The sequence below is a fragment of the Bison bison genome, unplaced genomic scaffold (genome assembly GCF_000754665.1).
Source record: "Bison bison bison isolate TAMUID 2011002044 unplaced genomic scaffold, Bison_UMD1.0 scf7180017864530, whole genome shotgun sequence".
In the NCBI taxonomy this organism is placed as follows: domain Eukaryota; kingdom Metazoa; phylum Chordata; class Mammalia; order Artiodactyla; family Bovidae; genus Bison; species Bison bison.
In genome coordinates, this window is record NW_011495080.1 from 175,433 (window position 1) to 188,935 (window position 13,503).

General features: G+C 38.4%; 1 protein-coding gene across 1 annotated transcript in view; it reads left to right on the forward strand.

Annotated features, from left to right (window-relative positions):
• The window catches only part of DGKI (diacylglycerol kinase, iota), a gene marked incomplete at its 5' end in the record, with an annotated part of 321,800 nt that overhangs the window by 124,482 nt on the left and 183,815 nt on the right, over nucleotides 1–13,503 (forward strand). Inside the window, one exon of the mRNA XM_010831746.1 lies at nucleotides 1,203–1,314. Within this exon, the coding sequence (XP_010830048.1) occupies nucleotides 1,203–1,314 (112 nt within the window). The remainder of the gene's footprint in view (nucleotides 1–1,202; nucleotides 1,315–13,503) is intronic.

Sequence of the window (13,503 nt, forward strand, 5' to 3'; positions counted from 1 at the left end):
CTAGATTCTCAGGAAACATTGTTCGTTAGCTTGCTTTAATTTTCTTTTCTTCTCCTTATTCCTTTTCTTGCTCCTTCCCATCTCCCCTCTGGACTTTGTTTATTCTACTTTTCAGTGTCCCTGACTTCCCCTTCCCTTTCTGATCTCACATCTTTGTCTCATCCTTTTTTTACTCCTCTGTCTTCAGTTACTGTTCCCCCATCCTGGGGTACTCATTGTCTTAATTATGTATTTACTGCTGATGCTTACCCAGCTCGATTCTCTTTTCCTCTCTTACTGGCATGTATATGTCTCCCTCCAAGACCAAATTCTGACACCACCTATTGATAACTCATGGGATGTCATAGAAAGTAGGCCTGTGTGAATTATAGAGTAAGAAACACACACACACACACACACTATTGATACTATGTATAAAATAGATAACTAATGAGAATCTACTGTACACCACAGGGGACTCTACTTAAAGCTCTGTGGTAACCTAAATGGGAAGAAAGTCTGAAAAAGAGGGGATTGCCGTTGTTGTTCATCACTCAGTCGTGTCTGACTCTTTGTGACCCCATGGACTGCAGCACACAGGCTTCCCTGTCCTTCACCATCTCCCAGAGCTTGCTCAAACTCATGTCCATTGACTCAGTGATGCCATCCAACCATCTCGTCCTCTGTGGTCCCCTTCTCCTCCTGCTTTCAATCTTTCCCGGCATCAGGGTCTTTTCTAATGAGTCGACTCTTCCCATCAGGTGGCCCAAGTATTGGAGCTTCAGCATCAGTCCTTTCAATGAGTATTCAGGATTGATTTTCCTTAGGATTGACTGGTTTGATCTCTTTGAAGTCCAAGGGGAAAAAAAGGGGATGGATATATACTATAGCTGATTCTCTTTGCTGTGCAGTAGAAACTAACACTACATTGTAAAACAACTATACTCCAATAAAAATTTAAAAATAAAAAGTTGATAATGAATTAGTAGAAAATTGGACACCATGGGATGCTTTTGTTGTCAAATTTTGACCCATTTTCATAAATTGATACTTGGAGTGGAAGGGGATAAACCCATTTTCTTTTCTATTGGGAGACATGAACCAAGAGTAGAAAGCCATTCTTTTGTGAAATCAACATCAGATCAAACTATAAATTATTACCTGATGATGATCACGAGAAGACTGGCACAAACTCTAATTCTAATTTTACTCTTCTCTTGCAGATATTGTGCTGGCACTATGCCCTGGGGGAACCCAGGAGATCACCATGACTTTGAACCTCAGCGTCATGATGATGGTTATATTGAAGTCATTGGGTTCACCATGGCATCTTTGGTGAGCAATACATCTGTTTTACTGAAGTAAACTGTGTTTTAGTCACAATGAGAGTTTATTCATTTTACAAGATTTTGGTATAATGTTATCTCCTGGCTTATCAACTTATAAGCTGTATGCAATGTAGAGTTGCTAGGGGAAGCCAAAAGCAAAAAGTCATTCTTTGTGTCACTAAAAAAAGTTGATGCGTATTTGTTTGAACTTCAAAGGTAAATGAATATTATGTTAGTTTTCCTGATATTTTCTATCAGAATGAAATGTAAAGTTTGTATGTTAATTACATACCATTATGCCACAAACATATCCCAACAATGATGTAGAAATCTTGCCATTTGATACTTTGTTGGTTCATGGAGGACTCAAGTTTAGATAAAAAAGAACATGGTTATTTGCATTCATCTCCATTTTACCCACTTAAGCATAAAATGGGCATCTACATTATCATAGAATATCTGAATATAGAAAGACTTCTCACGATATTAATGAATATTCACTTACCAGTTTTGAGATCACTTTGCATTTTAATTTTGGTTCCTGGCATTAGACATGTAAGTGTATAGAATAAGGTCAGTCGCAAGCAGGTTTTAGCCTCGTGTTTTAACTTATTATTGAATGATAAAGAAACTAATTGAAAATTTTGCATATCATTTTATCAGATATAGATCAGCCATACCATCAGTTTGTAAAGCAAATGAAAATAAAGCTTCTTAGCACTTAGTTGGTGCTGTTATAACCCAAGGCTAGAAAGTTGTATTTCTTGTTCTAAACAACCTAAAACAACTCTGTCTTTCATCCATCTCATGGATTTCAAGTGACTTTTCCTCCATCACCTTGAATTGGTGAGATTTAACAGAGTAAACTCTTGTGATTATGAAAAGAATGTCCATCTCCTGAGATGGTGATGTTGCTCATTACATTTGATGTGTCTAGAATGAAATGGTCATTAAGTGTAAAAGATTGGTCTGGGAATGACCTAATTTTCAAAATCATACATAGCTCATATGTAACTCTTGCTTTCCAAAGTCTTTATGTTAATTATAGATAAAGACTCAGCCAAGAGCAAATAAGAATAAGTCCAGTTAGGGTATGTACAAGGAAGAATGTTTGGAGGTGCCCGAGAAAGTCACAAACCTGGTCGTGTGTTATTTTGCTCATTCATTTATTCATGAATCCAGTGAACATGTATTGAATTTTTTGCCGTGAGAGTTTCCTAGTCCTGGCTGTGCTGTAGAAGGCTGTCAAGGAATGGCTAAAAGAAAATGATCCCTTACCTAGGCCTGCGAGGGCAGGGAGAATATGAGACACTTTCCCATTGCTCTCAAGATCACAAACTAAATCTTTACTGCAAAATTGAGTTCCTTTCCAAACCTCCATCCTTTACCACTGCCCTCTGTGCTTTCTAGCTTGTTGCCTCTCAAGTCAGCTATAGCACTGGACATCCTTTGCCTCTTTGTACCACAGGACCATTGCATATGCTGCCCATCTCCAATGTGCTTTACCTCTTCCTCTCGTGTAACTTTTCAGTCTATATCTGTGTTAGATTCTGTTTAGAAGTCTTTCTTTGGTTTGGGTTGTTTCTGCTTACAGTTATATAATGAAAGTCTGAACAAGAAGGGGAAGGCAGAGTGAAACTGGGTAATTAGAGGAGAATTCAATGGATGGACTCTTACGAGTAGTGCACTAGGTTTATGAGAAGCGACGATGGACGGTGGGGTATTCCTGAGCTGAAGATGCAAAGGCAAGGAAGCAGTCAGCTGTACCAGAAAAAGAAGGACATAGGAAGGACCACCTGGTAGGCATAGTGTTTGCTAAGTGAAAGCAGTCATCCTGTGCCAGCCTGTCAGGGAGGGAGCCGGAGACATCAGTACAGTTCTTGCTCTCCAGCCACTACACAGTCTAACTGGTTCAGTTTCACAGGGCAGGGAAGAGGGCAGGGAAGGGGTGGAGTGTCGGGTGGGAATGGCAGCTGACTGGTATCCATCAGTCTAGTGTATCGCCGGTCCACAGCAGAGAACCTGAGACTTGTAATTGGCAATAAGAAATGTGACAGATGAATGAATTTTGCCAGGTGAAGAAGGATGGGACTTGGCAGTCTTGAAAAAGGGAAATGTACAGACACTTGGTAGTCTGAGAGAGCATAGTCTTCTGTGCAGACTACAGTCAGTTTTATGTAGCTTAAAAAGAGGTGAAAAGCAAAAGTCATGCAGATGGTCCTGGAGAGGCAGGCAGGGGTGATATCATAAAGTGCACTAGAGAATTTACCTAGAAGTTTTGACTTTGGGCATCAGTAAAGTGTGTTTGCAAAATAAATATTTGTTACGGGGAAATTTCACTGGAGAAACTGACAGCATATTGAACTCTCATTCACTATCACCAAGTCTCATGCATGCGTGTGTGGAAAGTCGCTTCAGCTGGGTCCGCCTCTGCGACCATATGGACTGTAGCCCTCCAGGCTCCTCTGCCCATGGGATTCTCCAGGCAAGAATACTGGAGTGGGTTGCCGTGCCCTTCTCCAGGGTCTCTTCCCAACCCAGGGATTGAACCCATGTCTCTTATGTCTCCTGCATTGGCAGGTGTCGCTTAACCTATTATCAATTCATGCGCAATCTTATTTCTGTCTCCAACTATGGTCTCCTCTCTTACATTATTTTGAACTAAATCTAAGACATTATATAATTTTACCCATAAATATCTCTGAATATGTTTTTTAAAAAATAAGACTTCCTTTAATGAATACAATCATACCATCTCAAAAACAATAGCATCTTAATATTACTAAATATCTACTCAGTGCTCAGTTTCTAATTGTCTTGCAGATGTCATCTGTTTTCTCTTGCTCTGTTCATTTGCATCAGGATTCAAATAAAGTACATTCATGGTGATTAGTTGTTATGACTCTTAAGTCTTTGTAGCACCCATCTCTCTCTTTTCTTTTTTTTCATTTATCTATTAAAGAGACCAGGCTGTTTGTCCTGTGAAGTTTCCCTGAGTCTGAACTGTGCTGAAAATGTCCACAGAGTCTCAATAATGTGCTCTTCTCTTTTACTTGTTTTTGCTAAGTTGATAGTTGGATATAGATTCATCAGACACATATTTCTCCAAATCTCTTTTGTAAGCAGTGTTTTATTCTTCCAAAGGAGCATATGTAATGTCTGGTTCTCTCTCTCTCTCTCTCTCTCTCAATAATAGTCTTTGATGATCAATGTTAGGATCTAGGAATCATCAGGAATTGCACAGCAGTGATATTCTGACTCTCTTCTTCATTTGTCAACTGGGGTGTTTCTATAAGGAGAAGTTTTTCCTACACCTGCTGCTTGGTTGGGGCTTCCCTGGTGGCTCAGTGGTTAAGAATCTGCCTGTCAGTGCAGGAGACACAGATTTGATCCCTAATCTGGGACGATCTCACATGCCTCCCAATAGCTAAGCCATGTGCCCCAACTTTTGGGGTTTCCCAGGTGGCAGAGTGGTAAAGAATCCTCCCGCTAATAAAGGAGACACAAGAAATGTGAGTTCGATCCTTGGGTCGGGAAGATCCCCTGGAGTAGGAAAGGGCAACCTGCTCCAGTATTCTTGCCTGGAAAATTCCATGGACAGAAGAGTCTAGCAGTCTCCAGTTCATGGGGTCACAAGAGCTAGAGATGACTGAGCACACACTCTTTGATTACTTAGTTATACAGTTTGTTTCAGAGAAGCAGGACAAGCAAGTCTTTTATTCATATATTTTCAAAGTAATTTAGTTCATTAGTGTCCTTCGGTGACTGTGGGTTTAAACTGGCATCAGATTTGGGGGATTTCTCCCATCAAGGGTTGAAGTCTGTATAACCTCCCCTTGACTCTACGTGGGCTTACAAATACTTGGCGAATAGAGTACAGTGGAATCGATGCTATGTAACTTCTGAGGTTGGTCATTAAAGGCCATGCAGCACTGGGGAAATATGGTATGGATTGGTCTCTAATTAATAGGGATTTTGTAAATGCTAGGCAATATTTATTTAAAATATCCCGCTGCTTTCATTCGTTTAGTGTCACTCATAAATATTTATTGAATAGTTGTTGAAATCACAAATACTTATTGAACCCGTAAGTGACACTTGCTAGATAAAACAGGTACAAAATGAACCAATAGAAAAGCAGGGTTCTCAGGGTGCCCACAGTCCAGTGTTGGGAGGGAGGTGAGGAAGGAAACGAGCAATCACAGACTGAGGTAATAAATTCTGGGGGAAAGGGATGTGGAATGAGGATAGAAAGAACCATGTTTACAGATTGGAGTCTTTTTGGGTGAGATTGCCAAGTGGCCACTCTCATAGAGGCATCAGTTTAAGAGAACATGGAAACCAGTGGTGATGCAGATGGTGAATGAAGGGCAGAAAGAGTTAGATATATATTTTTTTAATTTGTTGTTTTAACTGTTATGGGGAGTTTGCAACTGATGGCATGAGACAGGATTGGATTAGTTGCTCAGAAAAGTTATCTGGATTTCAGTGTGAAAGTGATGAGAATCTACACTCCTGGGGACAGATGGAAAAATCAGGATGTTGGTACCAAAGTCCAGGTGAAGAGATGAGAGTATCTGAAAGCCTGAGTAAAGAAAGTGATGATGAAGACAGAAGGAGTTGATGAATGGATAGGAACTTATCTTGAGGGTGAGAAAGGGGTGGGTGGCCAGCATAGGTCATTAAAGGTGACAATATTATATGAGAAAGAAAATATAAAAGAAGGATAAAAGTGTCAAAAATGAACTCTGTTTCATGTAAGTCAAAATTGAAATCCCTGTGAGACATCTAAGAAGATATACAAATGTGCAGAGAACTCACTAGGTTGGGAGAGAGTGTTTAATATTCTATCTTTATCTTTATTTATCTTTCTATCTATCTCTCCCATCCTGTCATGAGTAGGTAAAGGAGAAAAAGAATAGATAGGAGTTGGTGTAGAGAACATGAAATTGTAAAATTATTAAATGTAGATTAAACTGCACAGTTTTGAACATCCCATGTAATTTAAATAACGTTACTTGAGCTCCAATACTTTGGCCACCTGATGTGAAGAGCCAACTCATTAGAAAAGACCCTGATGCTGAGAAAGATTGAGGATAGGAGGAGAAGGGGGTGGCAGAGGATGAGATGGTTAGGTGGCATCACCAACTCAGAGACACGAGTTTGAGCAAACTCCAGGAGATAGTGAAGGACAGGGAAGCCTGGCATGCAGTAGTCCATGGGGTTGCAAAGAGTCAGATACGACTTAGCCACTGAGCAACAAAAACAACAACTCAAAACTCATATACAACTTACTATTGATGCGTATGAGTATCAAATTGTTGTTGTTGTTACTATCCATATAACATGGGCTTCCCTGGTGGCTCAGATGGTAAAGAATCTGCCTGCAATTCTTTAGCAGGAGACCTGGGTTCAATCACTGGGTTGGGAAGATCCCTTGGGGAAGGGACTGGCAATTCACTCCAGTGTTCTTGCCCAGAGAATCTCATGGACAGAGGAGCCTGGAGGGCTACAGTCCATGGGGTCACAAAGAGTCAGACACAACTGAGGGACTAACACTTACGTACTTATCCATCGGGCAGACACCATGTATTTTTTTTTATTCAATAATTAAAGTGCTTTATTTTCAGTCCTTAAATTTCACATTCCTTGAAATTATATTGATCACACGTGTAATCAATATTATATTGATCACACGTGTAATCAATATTATATTGATCACATGTGTAATCAATATTATATGGATTACATTTCTGAGAATGTAAATTATTTGAAAACACACATCTGTGTAAGGTGATTATATAAAGAGAACAGTGTAGTTATTTGGGTAAAAGTATGTCTGTTTTTGTGTATATAAAATATTCAGAGTGATCCTTTAAGAGAAATCTGAAATAGAATTACTAGAATGGGAGAAAAGATTATTTCTTTTAGACTATTTATCTTATAATTGAACATTTCAAGACAGAAGTATTCAGTTCATTTTACTGGTTGAATTGCATTCCTATTAATTAAGATGATTCTTCATGGGTGCTTGGTAACCCAGTTACCTTTTTGGATTTCATTCAGACCATAATCAGACATTGTAAGGTGTATTTATTTCTAGATGGAGAAGCTCTATACAATCAGCAAAAATAAGGCTGGGAGCTGACTGTGGCTCAGATCATGAACTCCTTATTGCCAAATTCAGACTTAAACTGGAGAAAACCACTAGACAATTCAGACTTAAACTAGGGAAAACCACTAGACAGTTCGGGTATGACCTAAATCAAATCCCTTACTATTATACAGTACTAATGCCAAATAGATTCAAGGGATTAGATCTGATAGACAGAGTGCCTGAAGAACTATGGACGGGGGTTTGTGACATTGTACAGGAGGCAGGGATCAAGACCATCCCCAATAAAAAGAAATGCAAAAAGGCAAAATGGTTGTCTGAGGAGGCCTTACAAATAGCTGTAAGAAGAAGAAAAGCGAAAGGCAAAGGAGAAAAGGAAAGATATACCCATTTGAATGCAGAGTTCCAAAGAATAGCAAGGAGAGATAAAGCTTTCCTCAGTGATCAGTGCAAAGAAATAGAGGAAAACAATAGAATGGGAAAGACTAGAGATCTCTTCAAGAAAATTAGAGATACCAAGGGAACATTTCATGCTAAGATGGGCACAATAAAGGACAGAAATGGTATGGACCTAACAGAAGCAGAAGAGATTAAGAAGAGGTGGCAAGAATACACAGAAGAAGTCTACAAAAAAAGACCTTCACCACCCAGATAATCATGATAGTGTGATGACTTACTTAGAGCCATACATCCTGGAATGCGAAGTCAAGTGGGCCTTAGGAAGCATCACTACCAACAAAGCTAGTGGAGGTGATGGAATTCCAGTTGAGCTATTTCAAATCCTAAAAGCTCATGCTGTGAAAGTGCTACACTCAATATGCCAGCAAATTAGAAAAACTCAGCAGTGGCCACAGGACTGGAAAAGGTCAGTTTTCATTCCAATCCCAAAGAAAGGCAATGCCAAAGAATGCTCAAACTATTGCACAATTGCACTCATCTCACATACTAGCAAAGTAATGACCAAAATTCTCTGTTGAAGCCAGGCTTCAGCAATACATGCACTGTGAACTTCCAGACATTCAAGGTAGATTTAGAAAAGTCAGAGGAACCAGAGATCAAATTGCAAACATGCGCTGGATCATTGAAAAAGCAAGAGAGTTCCAGAAAAACATATACTTCTGGTTTATTGACTGTGCCAAAAAGTCTTTGACTGTGTGGATCACAACAAACTGTGAAAAATTCTTCAAGAGATGGGAATGCCAGACCACCTGACCTTCCTCCTGAGAAATCTGTATGCAGGTGAGGAAGCAACAGTTAGAACTAGACATGGAACAACAGACTGGTTCCAAAGAGGAAGAGGAGTATGTCAAGGCTGTACATTGTCACCCTGCTTATTTAACTTATGTGCAAAGTACATCATGTGAAATATCAGGGTGGATGAAACACAAACTGGAATTAAGATTGCTGGGAGAAATATCAATAACCTCAGATATGCAGATGACACTGCTCTTAAGGCAGAAATGGAAGAAGAATGAAAGAGCTTCTTGATGAAAGGGAAAGAGGAGAGTGAAAAAGTTGGCTTAAAACTCAACATTCAGAAAACTAAGATCATGGCTTCCAGTCCCATCACTTCATGGCAAATAGAGAAACAATGGAAACAGTGATAGACTATTTTGGGGGGCTCCAAGGGCTTCACTGGTGGCTCAGAGGATAAAGCGTCTGCCTGCAATGCAGGAGACCTGGGTTCAATCCCTGGGTTGGGAAGATCCCCTGGTGAAGGAAATGGCAACCCACTCCAGTATTCTTGCCTGGAGAATCCCATGGACAGAGGGGCCTGGTGGGCTACAGTCCACGGGATCGCAAAGAGTCGGACATGACTGAGCGATTTCACTTCATTTCAAAATCACTGCAGTTGGTGAGTGCAGCCATGAAATTAAAAGACGCTTGCTTCTTGGAAGAAAAGTTATAACCAACCTAGACAGCATATTAAAAAGCAAAGACATTACTTTGCCAACAAAAGTCTGCCTAGTCAAAGCTATGGTTTTTCCAGTAGTCACGTATGGATATGAGATTTGGACTATAAAGAAAGCTGAGTGCCAAAGAATTGACGCTTTTGAACTGTGGTGTTGGAGAAGACTCTTGAGAGTGCCTTGGACTTCAAGGAGCTCCAACCAGTCCATCCTAAAGAAAATCAGTCTTGAATATTCATTGAAAGGACTGATGCTGAAGCTGAAACTCCAATACTTTGGCCACCTGATGCAAAGAAATAACTCATTTGAAAAGACCCTGATGCTGGGAAAGATTGAAGACGTGAGGAGAAGGGGACGACAGAGGATGAGATGGTTGGATGGCATCACCGAGTTGATGGACATGAGTTTGAGTAATCTCTGGGAGTTGGTGATAGATGGTGAAGCCTGGTGTGCTGCAGTCCATGGGGTCACAAAGAGTCAGACACAGCTGAGCAACTGAACTGAACAGACTGTATTCAGACATTGTAACATTTATTTATTTCTGTCACAATTTTCTGCCATTATAGCTGTGACGGTTCTTTCATGTTGAGTCTGTTTGTAAGTAATCTAAAACTTTTCAAGACAGTTCAAAGCATTATTCAGATTGAGCAATTGGGAGCCTAATTTGCTACATGGTATGCAATCCAAAGATTTCAGTCTCCTGAACTTTAAAGAAAGCATAGACAGCTCTCTTTTTGTTAATCAAAATTAAAATATGTAGGCTCTTTTGTATTTATGAATTAGAAAAGCAAAAGGTAAGAAAGGTTACAAAGAGAAATTCCCAAGGTTGAAGTTATACACATACCAGATATTTTTTTTTAAGGAAAAAGGTAATATTAACATTTATTTTGGGAACATTTGTAAGTATAAGAGTTAAAAGTAAAAATATTTGTCATAATTACATGATGCATAATGAACTGTATTTATATTTTGAAGTATTTCCTTTCAGTTGCCTTATTTCCATGTTTTTAAGTATATATGGAATCATAAGTAAAATCCTACTCTTTCATTCTGTAAATATTTCTCAATTTATATAATAATTATTTCATCATGAAATGCTTCCTTTATGGAACTTTTAGGTTTCTGGATGTTTGGTGGTTTTAAAAACTCCTGTAATTAACATGATGTTCATAAATCTCATTTTACATTTTAAATCATCTTCTTATGCCATATCCCCAGGAGAGAAATTACTGATCCAATGGCATAAACATTTAAAGCCTCTTAATACAAATTATAAAGCTACTTTCTAGAAATTTTAAACTGTTTACTTGCCTAACAGCAATGTATAAGAATACCTGATGAGAAGTGATAGGAATTTAATATCCAACAGGTGCTGAAATGTGTTCATGGTTAGAGACAAAAAGCTATTATAATATTATACTTGGTGAAGCAGAATGAGAGGATAAAATTACATCCCAGAAAGAAAAAAATTATGTATGTTTTATATAGTCAATTATGTCCAACAAAAAATGAGAGTAAGACATGTTATCTTTATTGTTACCTTTTATGTCTTTTTGGTGTTTTAAAAAGTCTGTTTTTTGCATATTTTGATGGGCATGTTTATTTTTTATTGTTGAATTACAGGCACTATTTATTTTATTATTATTATTTATTTTATTTTATTTTATTTTTAAACTTTACAAATTGTATTAGTTTTGCCAAATATCAAAATGAATCTGCCACAGGTATACATGTGTTCCCCATCCTGAACCCTCCTCCCTCCTCCCTCCCCATACCATCCCTCTGGGTCGTCCCAGTGCACTAGCCCCAAGCATCCAGTATCGTGCATTGAACCTGGACTGGCAACTCGTTTCATACATGATATTATACATGTTTCAATGCCATTCTCCCAAATCTTCCCACCCTCTCCCTCTGCAACAGAGTCCATAAGACTGATCTATACATCAGTGTCTCTTTTGCTGTCTCGTACACAGGGTTGCTGTTAGCATCTTTCTAAATTCCATATATATGCGTTAGTATACTGTATTGGTGTTTTTCTTTCTGGCTTACTTCACTCTGTATAATAGGCTCCAGTTTATTTTTTTAATTTACTTTTTATTGAAGGATAATTGCTTTACAGAATTTTGTTGTTTTCTGTCAAATCTCATCTTGAATCAACCCTAAGTATACATATATATCCCCTCCCCTTTGAACCTCCATCCCATCTCCCTCCCCATCCCACCCCTCTAGGTTGATACGCAGCCCCTGTTTGAGTTTCCTGAGCCATATAGAAAATTCCAGTTGGCTATCTATTTTACATATGGTAATGTTTCTATGCTACTCTTTCCATTCATCTCACCCTCTCCTCCCCTCATAAGTCTGTTCTCTACGTATGTTTCTCCATTGCTGCCTTGTAAGTAATTCTTCAGTACCATTTTTCTAGATTCCGTGTATGTGTGTTAGAGTATGATATTTATCTTTCTCTTTCTGACTTACTTCACTCTGTATAATAGGTTCTAGGTTCATCCACCTCATTAGAACTGACTCAAAGTCATTCCTTTTTGTGGCCGAGTAATATTCCATTGTGTATATGTACCACAACTTCTTTATCCATTCATCTGTCGATGAACATCTAGGTTGCTTCCATGTTCTAGCTGTTGTAAATAGCGCTTCAATGAACAATGAGATACATGTGTCTTTTTCAATTTTGGTTTCCTCAGGATATATGCCTAGGAGTAGGATTGCTGGATCATATGGTCATTTTATTCCTAAGGAATCCCCGTACTGTCTTCCATAGTGGCTGTATCAATTTACATTCCTACCGACAGTGCAAGAGTGTTCCATTTTCTCCACACCTTCTGCAGCATTTATTGTTTGTAGACTTTTTGATGATGGGCATTCTGACCAGTGCGAGGTGATATCTCATTGTAGTTTTGATTTACATTAATAATGAGTGATGTTGAGCATCTTTTCATGTGTTTGTTAGCCATCTGTATGTCTTCTTTGGAGAAATGTCTGTTTAGGTCTTTTCCCCACTTTTTGATTGGGTTGTTTTTCTGGTATTGAATTGTATGAGCTGCTCATATATTTTGGAAATTAATCCTTTGTCAGTTGTTTCATTTGCTCTTATTTTCTCCCATTCTGCGGGTTGTCTTTTCACCTTGTTCATAGTTTCCTTTGCTGTGCAAAAGCTTTTAAGTTTAATCAGGTCCCACTTGTTTACTTTTGTTTTTATTTCCACTACTCTAGGAGATGGGTCATAGAGGATCTTGCTTTGATTTATGTCATCAAGTGTTCTGCCTATGTTTTCCTCTAAGAAATTTTGAGGAAAATTTTGAGTTTATTTTGAGTTTATCTTTGTGTATGGTGTTACGAAGTGTTCTAATATCACTTTTTTTACATGCAGCTGTTCAGTTTTCCCAGCACCATTTGTTGAGGCTGTCTTTGCTCCACTGTATATTCTTGCCTCCTTTGTCAAAAATAAGGTACCCATAGGTGCATGGGTTTATTTCTGGGCTTTCTATCTTGTTCCATTGGTCTATATTTCTGTTTTTGTGCCAGTACCATACAGCTTGGTGACTATGGCTTTGTATAATCTGAAGTCTGGAAGGTTGATTCCTCCAGCTTCATTCTTGTTTCTTAAGACTGCTTTGGCCATTTGGGGTCTTTTGTGTTTCCATATGAATTGTGACATTTTTTGTTCTAGTTCTGTGAAAAATGCCATTGGTAATTTGATAGGGATCACATTGAATCTGTGAATTGCAGGTACCATTTATATACAAGTCTTTTGGCATATGTTTAGTGCAAATATAGTCTGCTTATTTTTAAATTTTTAATGTTTCTTTTGATGGGAAGAAGTTTAAACATTCTTACAAATTTCAGTTTTATGAGATAGGCATATTTCATGTTAGAGCTTTTTGTGTCCTTAAGAAATCTTTGCCTACTCCAGGAAAGGTTGGGAAAATATTCTCCTTTGTTTTCTTCTTGAAGATTTACAGTTTTAGCTTTTATGTATAAGTGTATGATTCAGCTCAAATTCTTGTATATTCTGTAAAGTAGCTTTAAAATTCATTTTAAAAAATACAATTATCTAAAACTTTGCAAGTTTCTTAATAACATGAGAGATGAAATAAAAGAATTTTATTCCCACTGAAAAATTGATGCTTTTGAACTGTGGTGTTGGAGAAGTCAC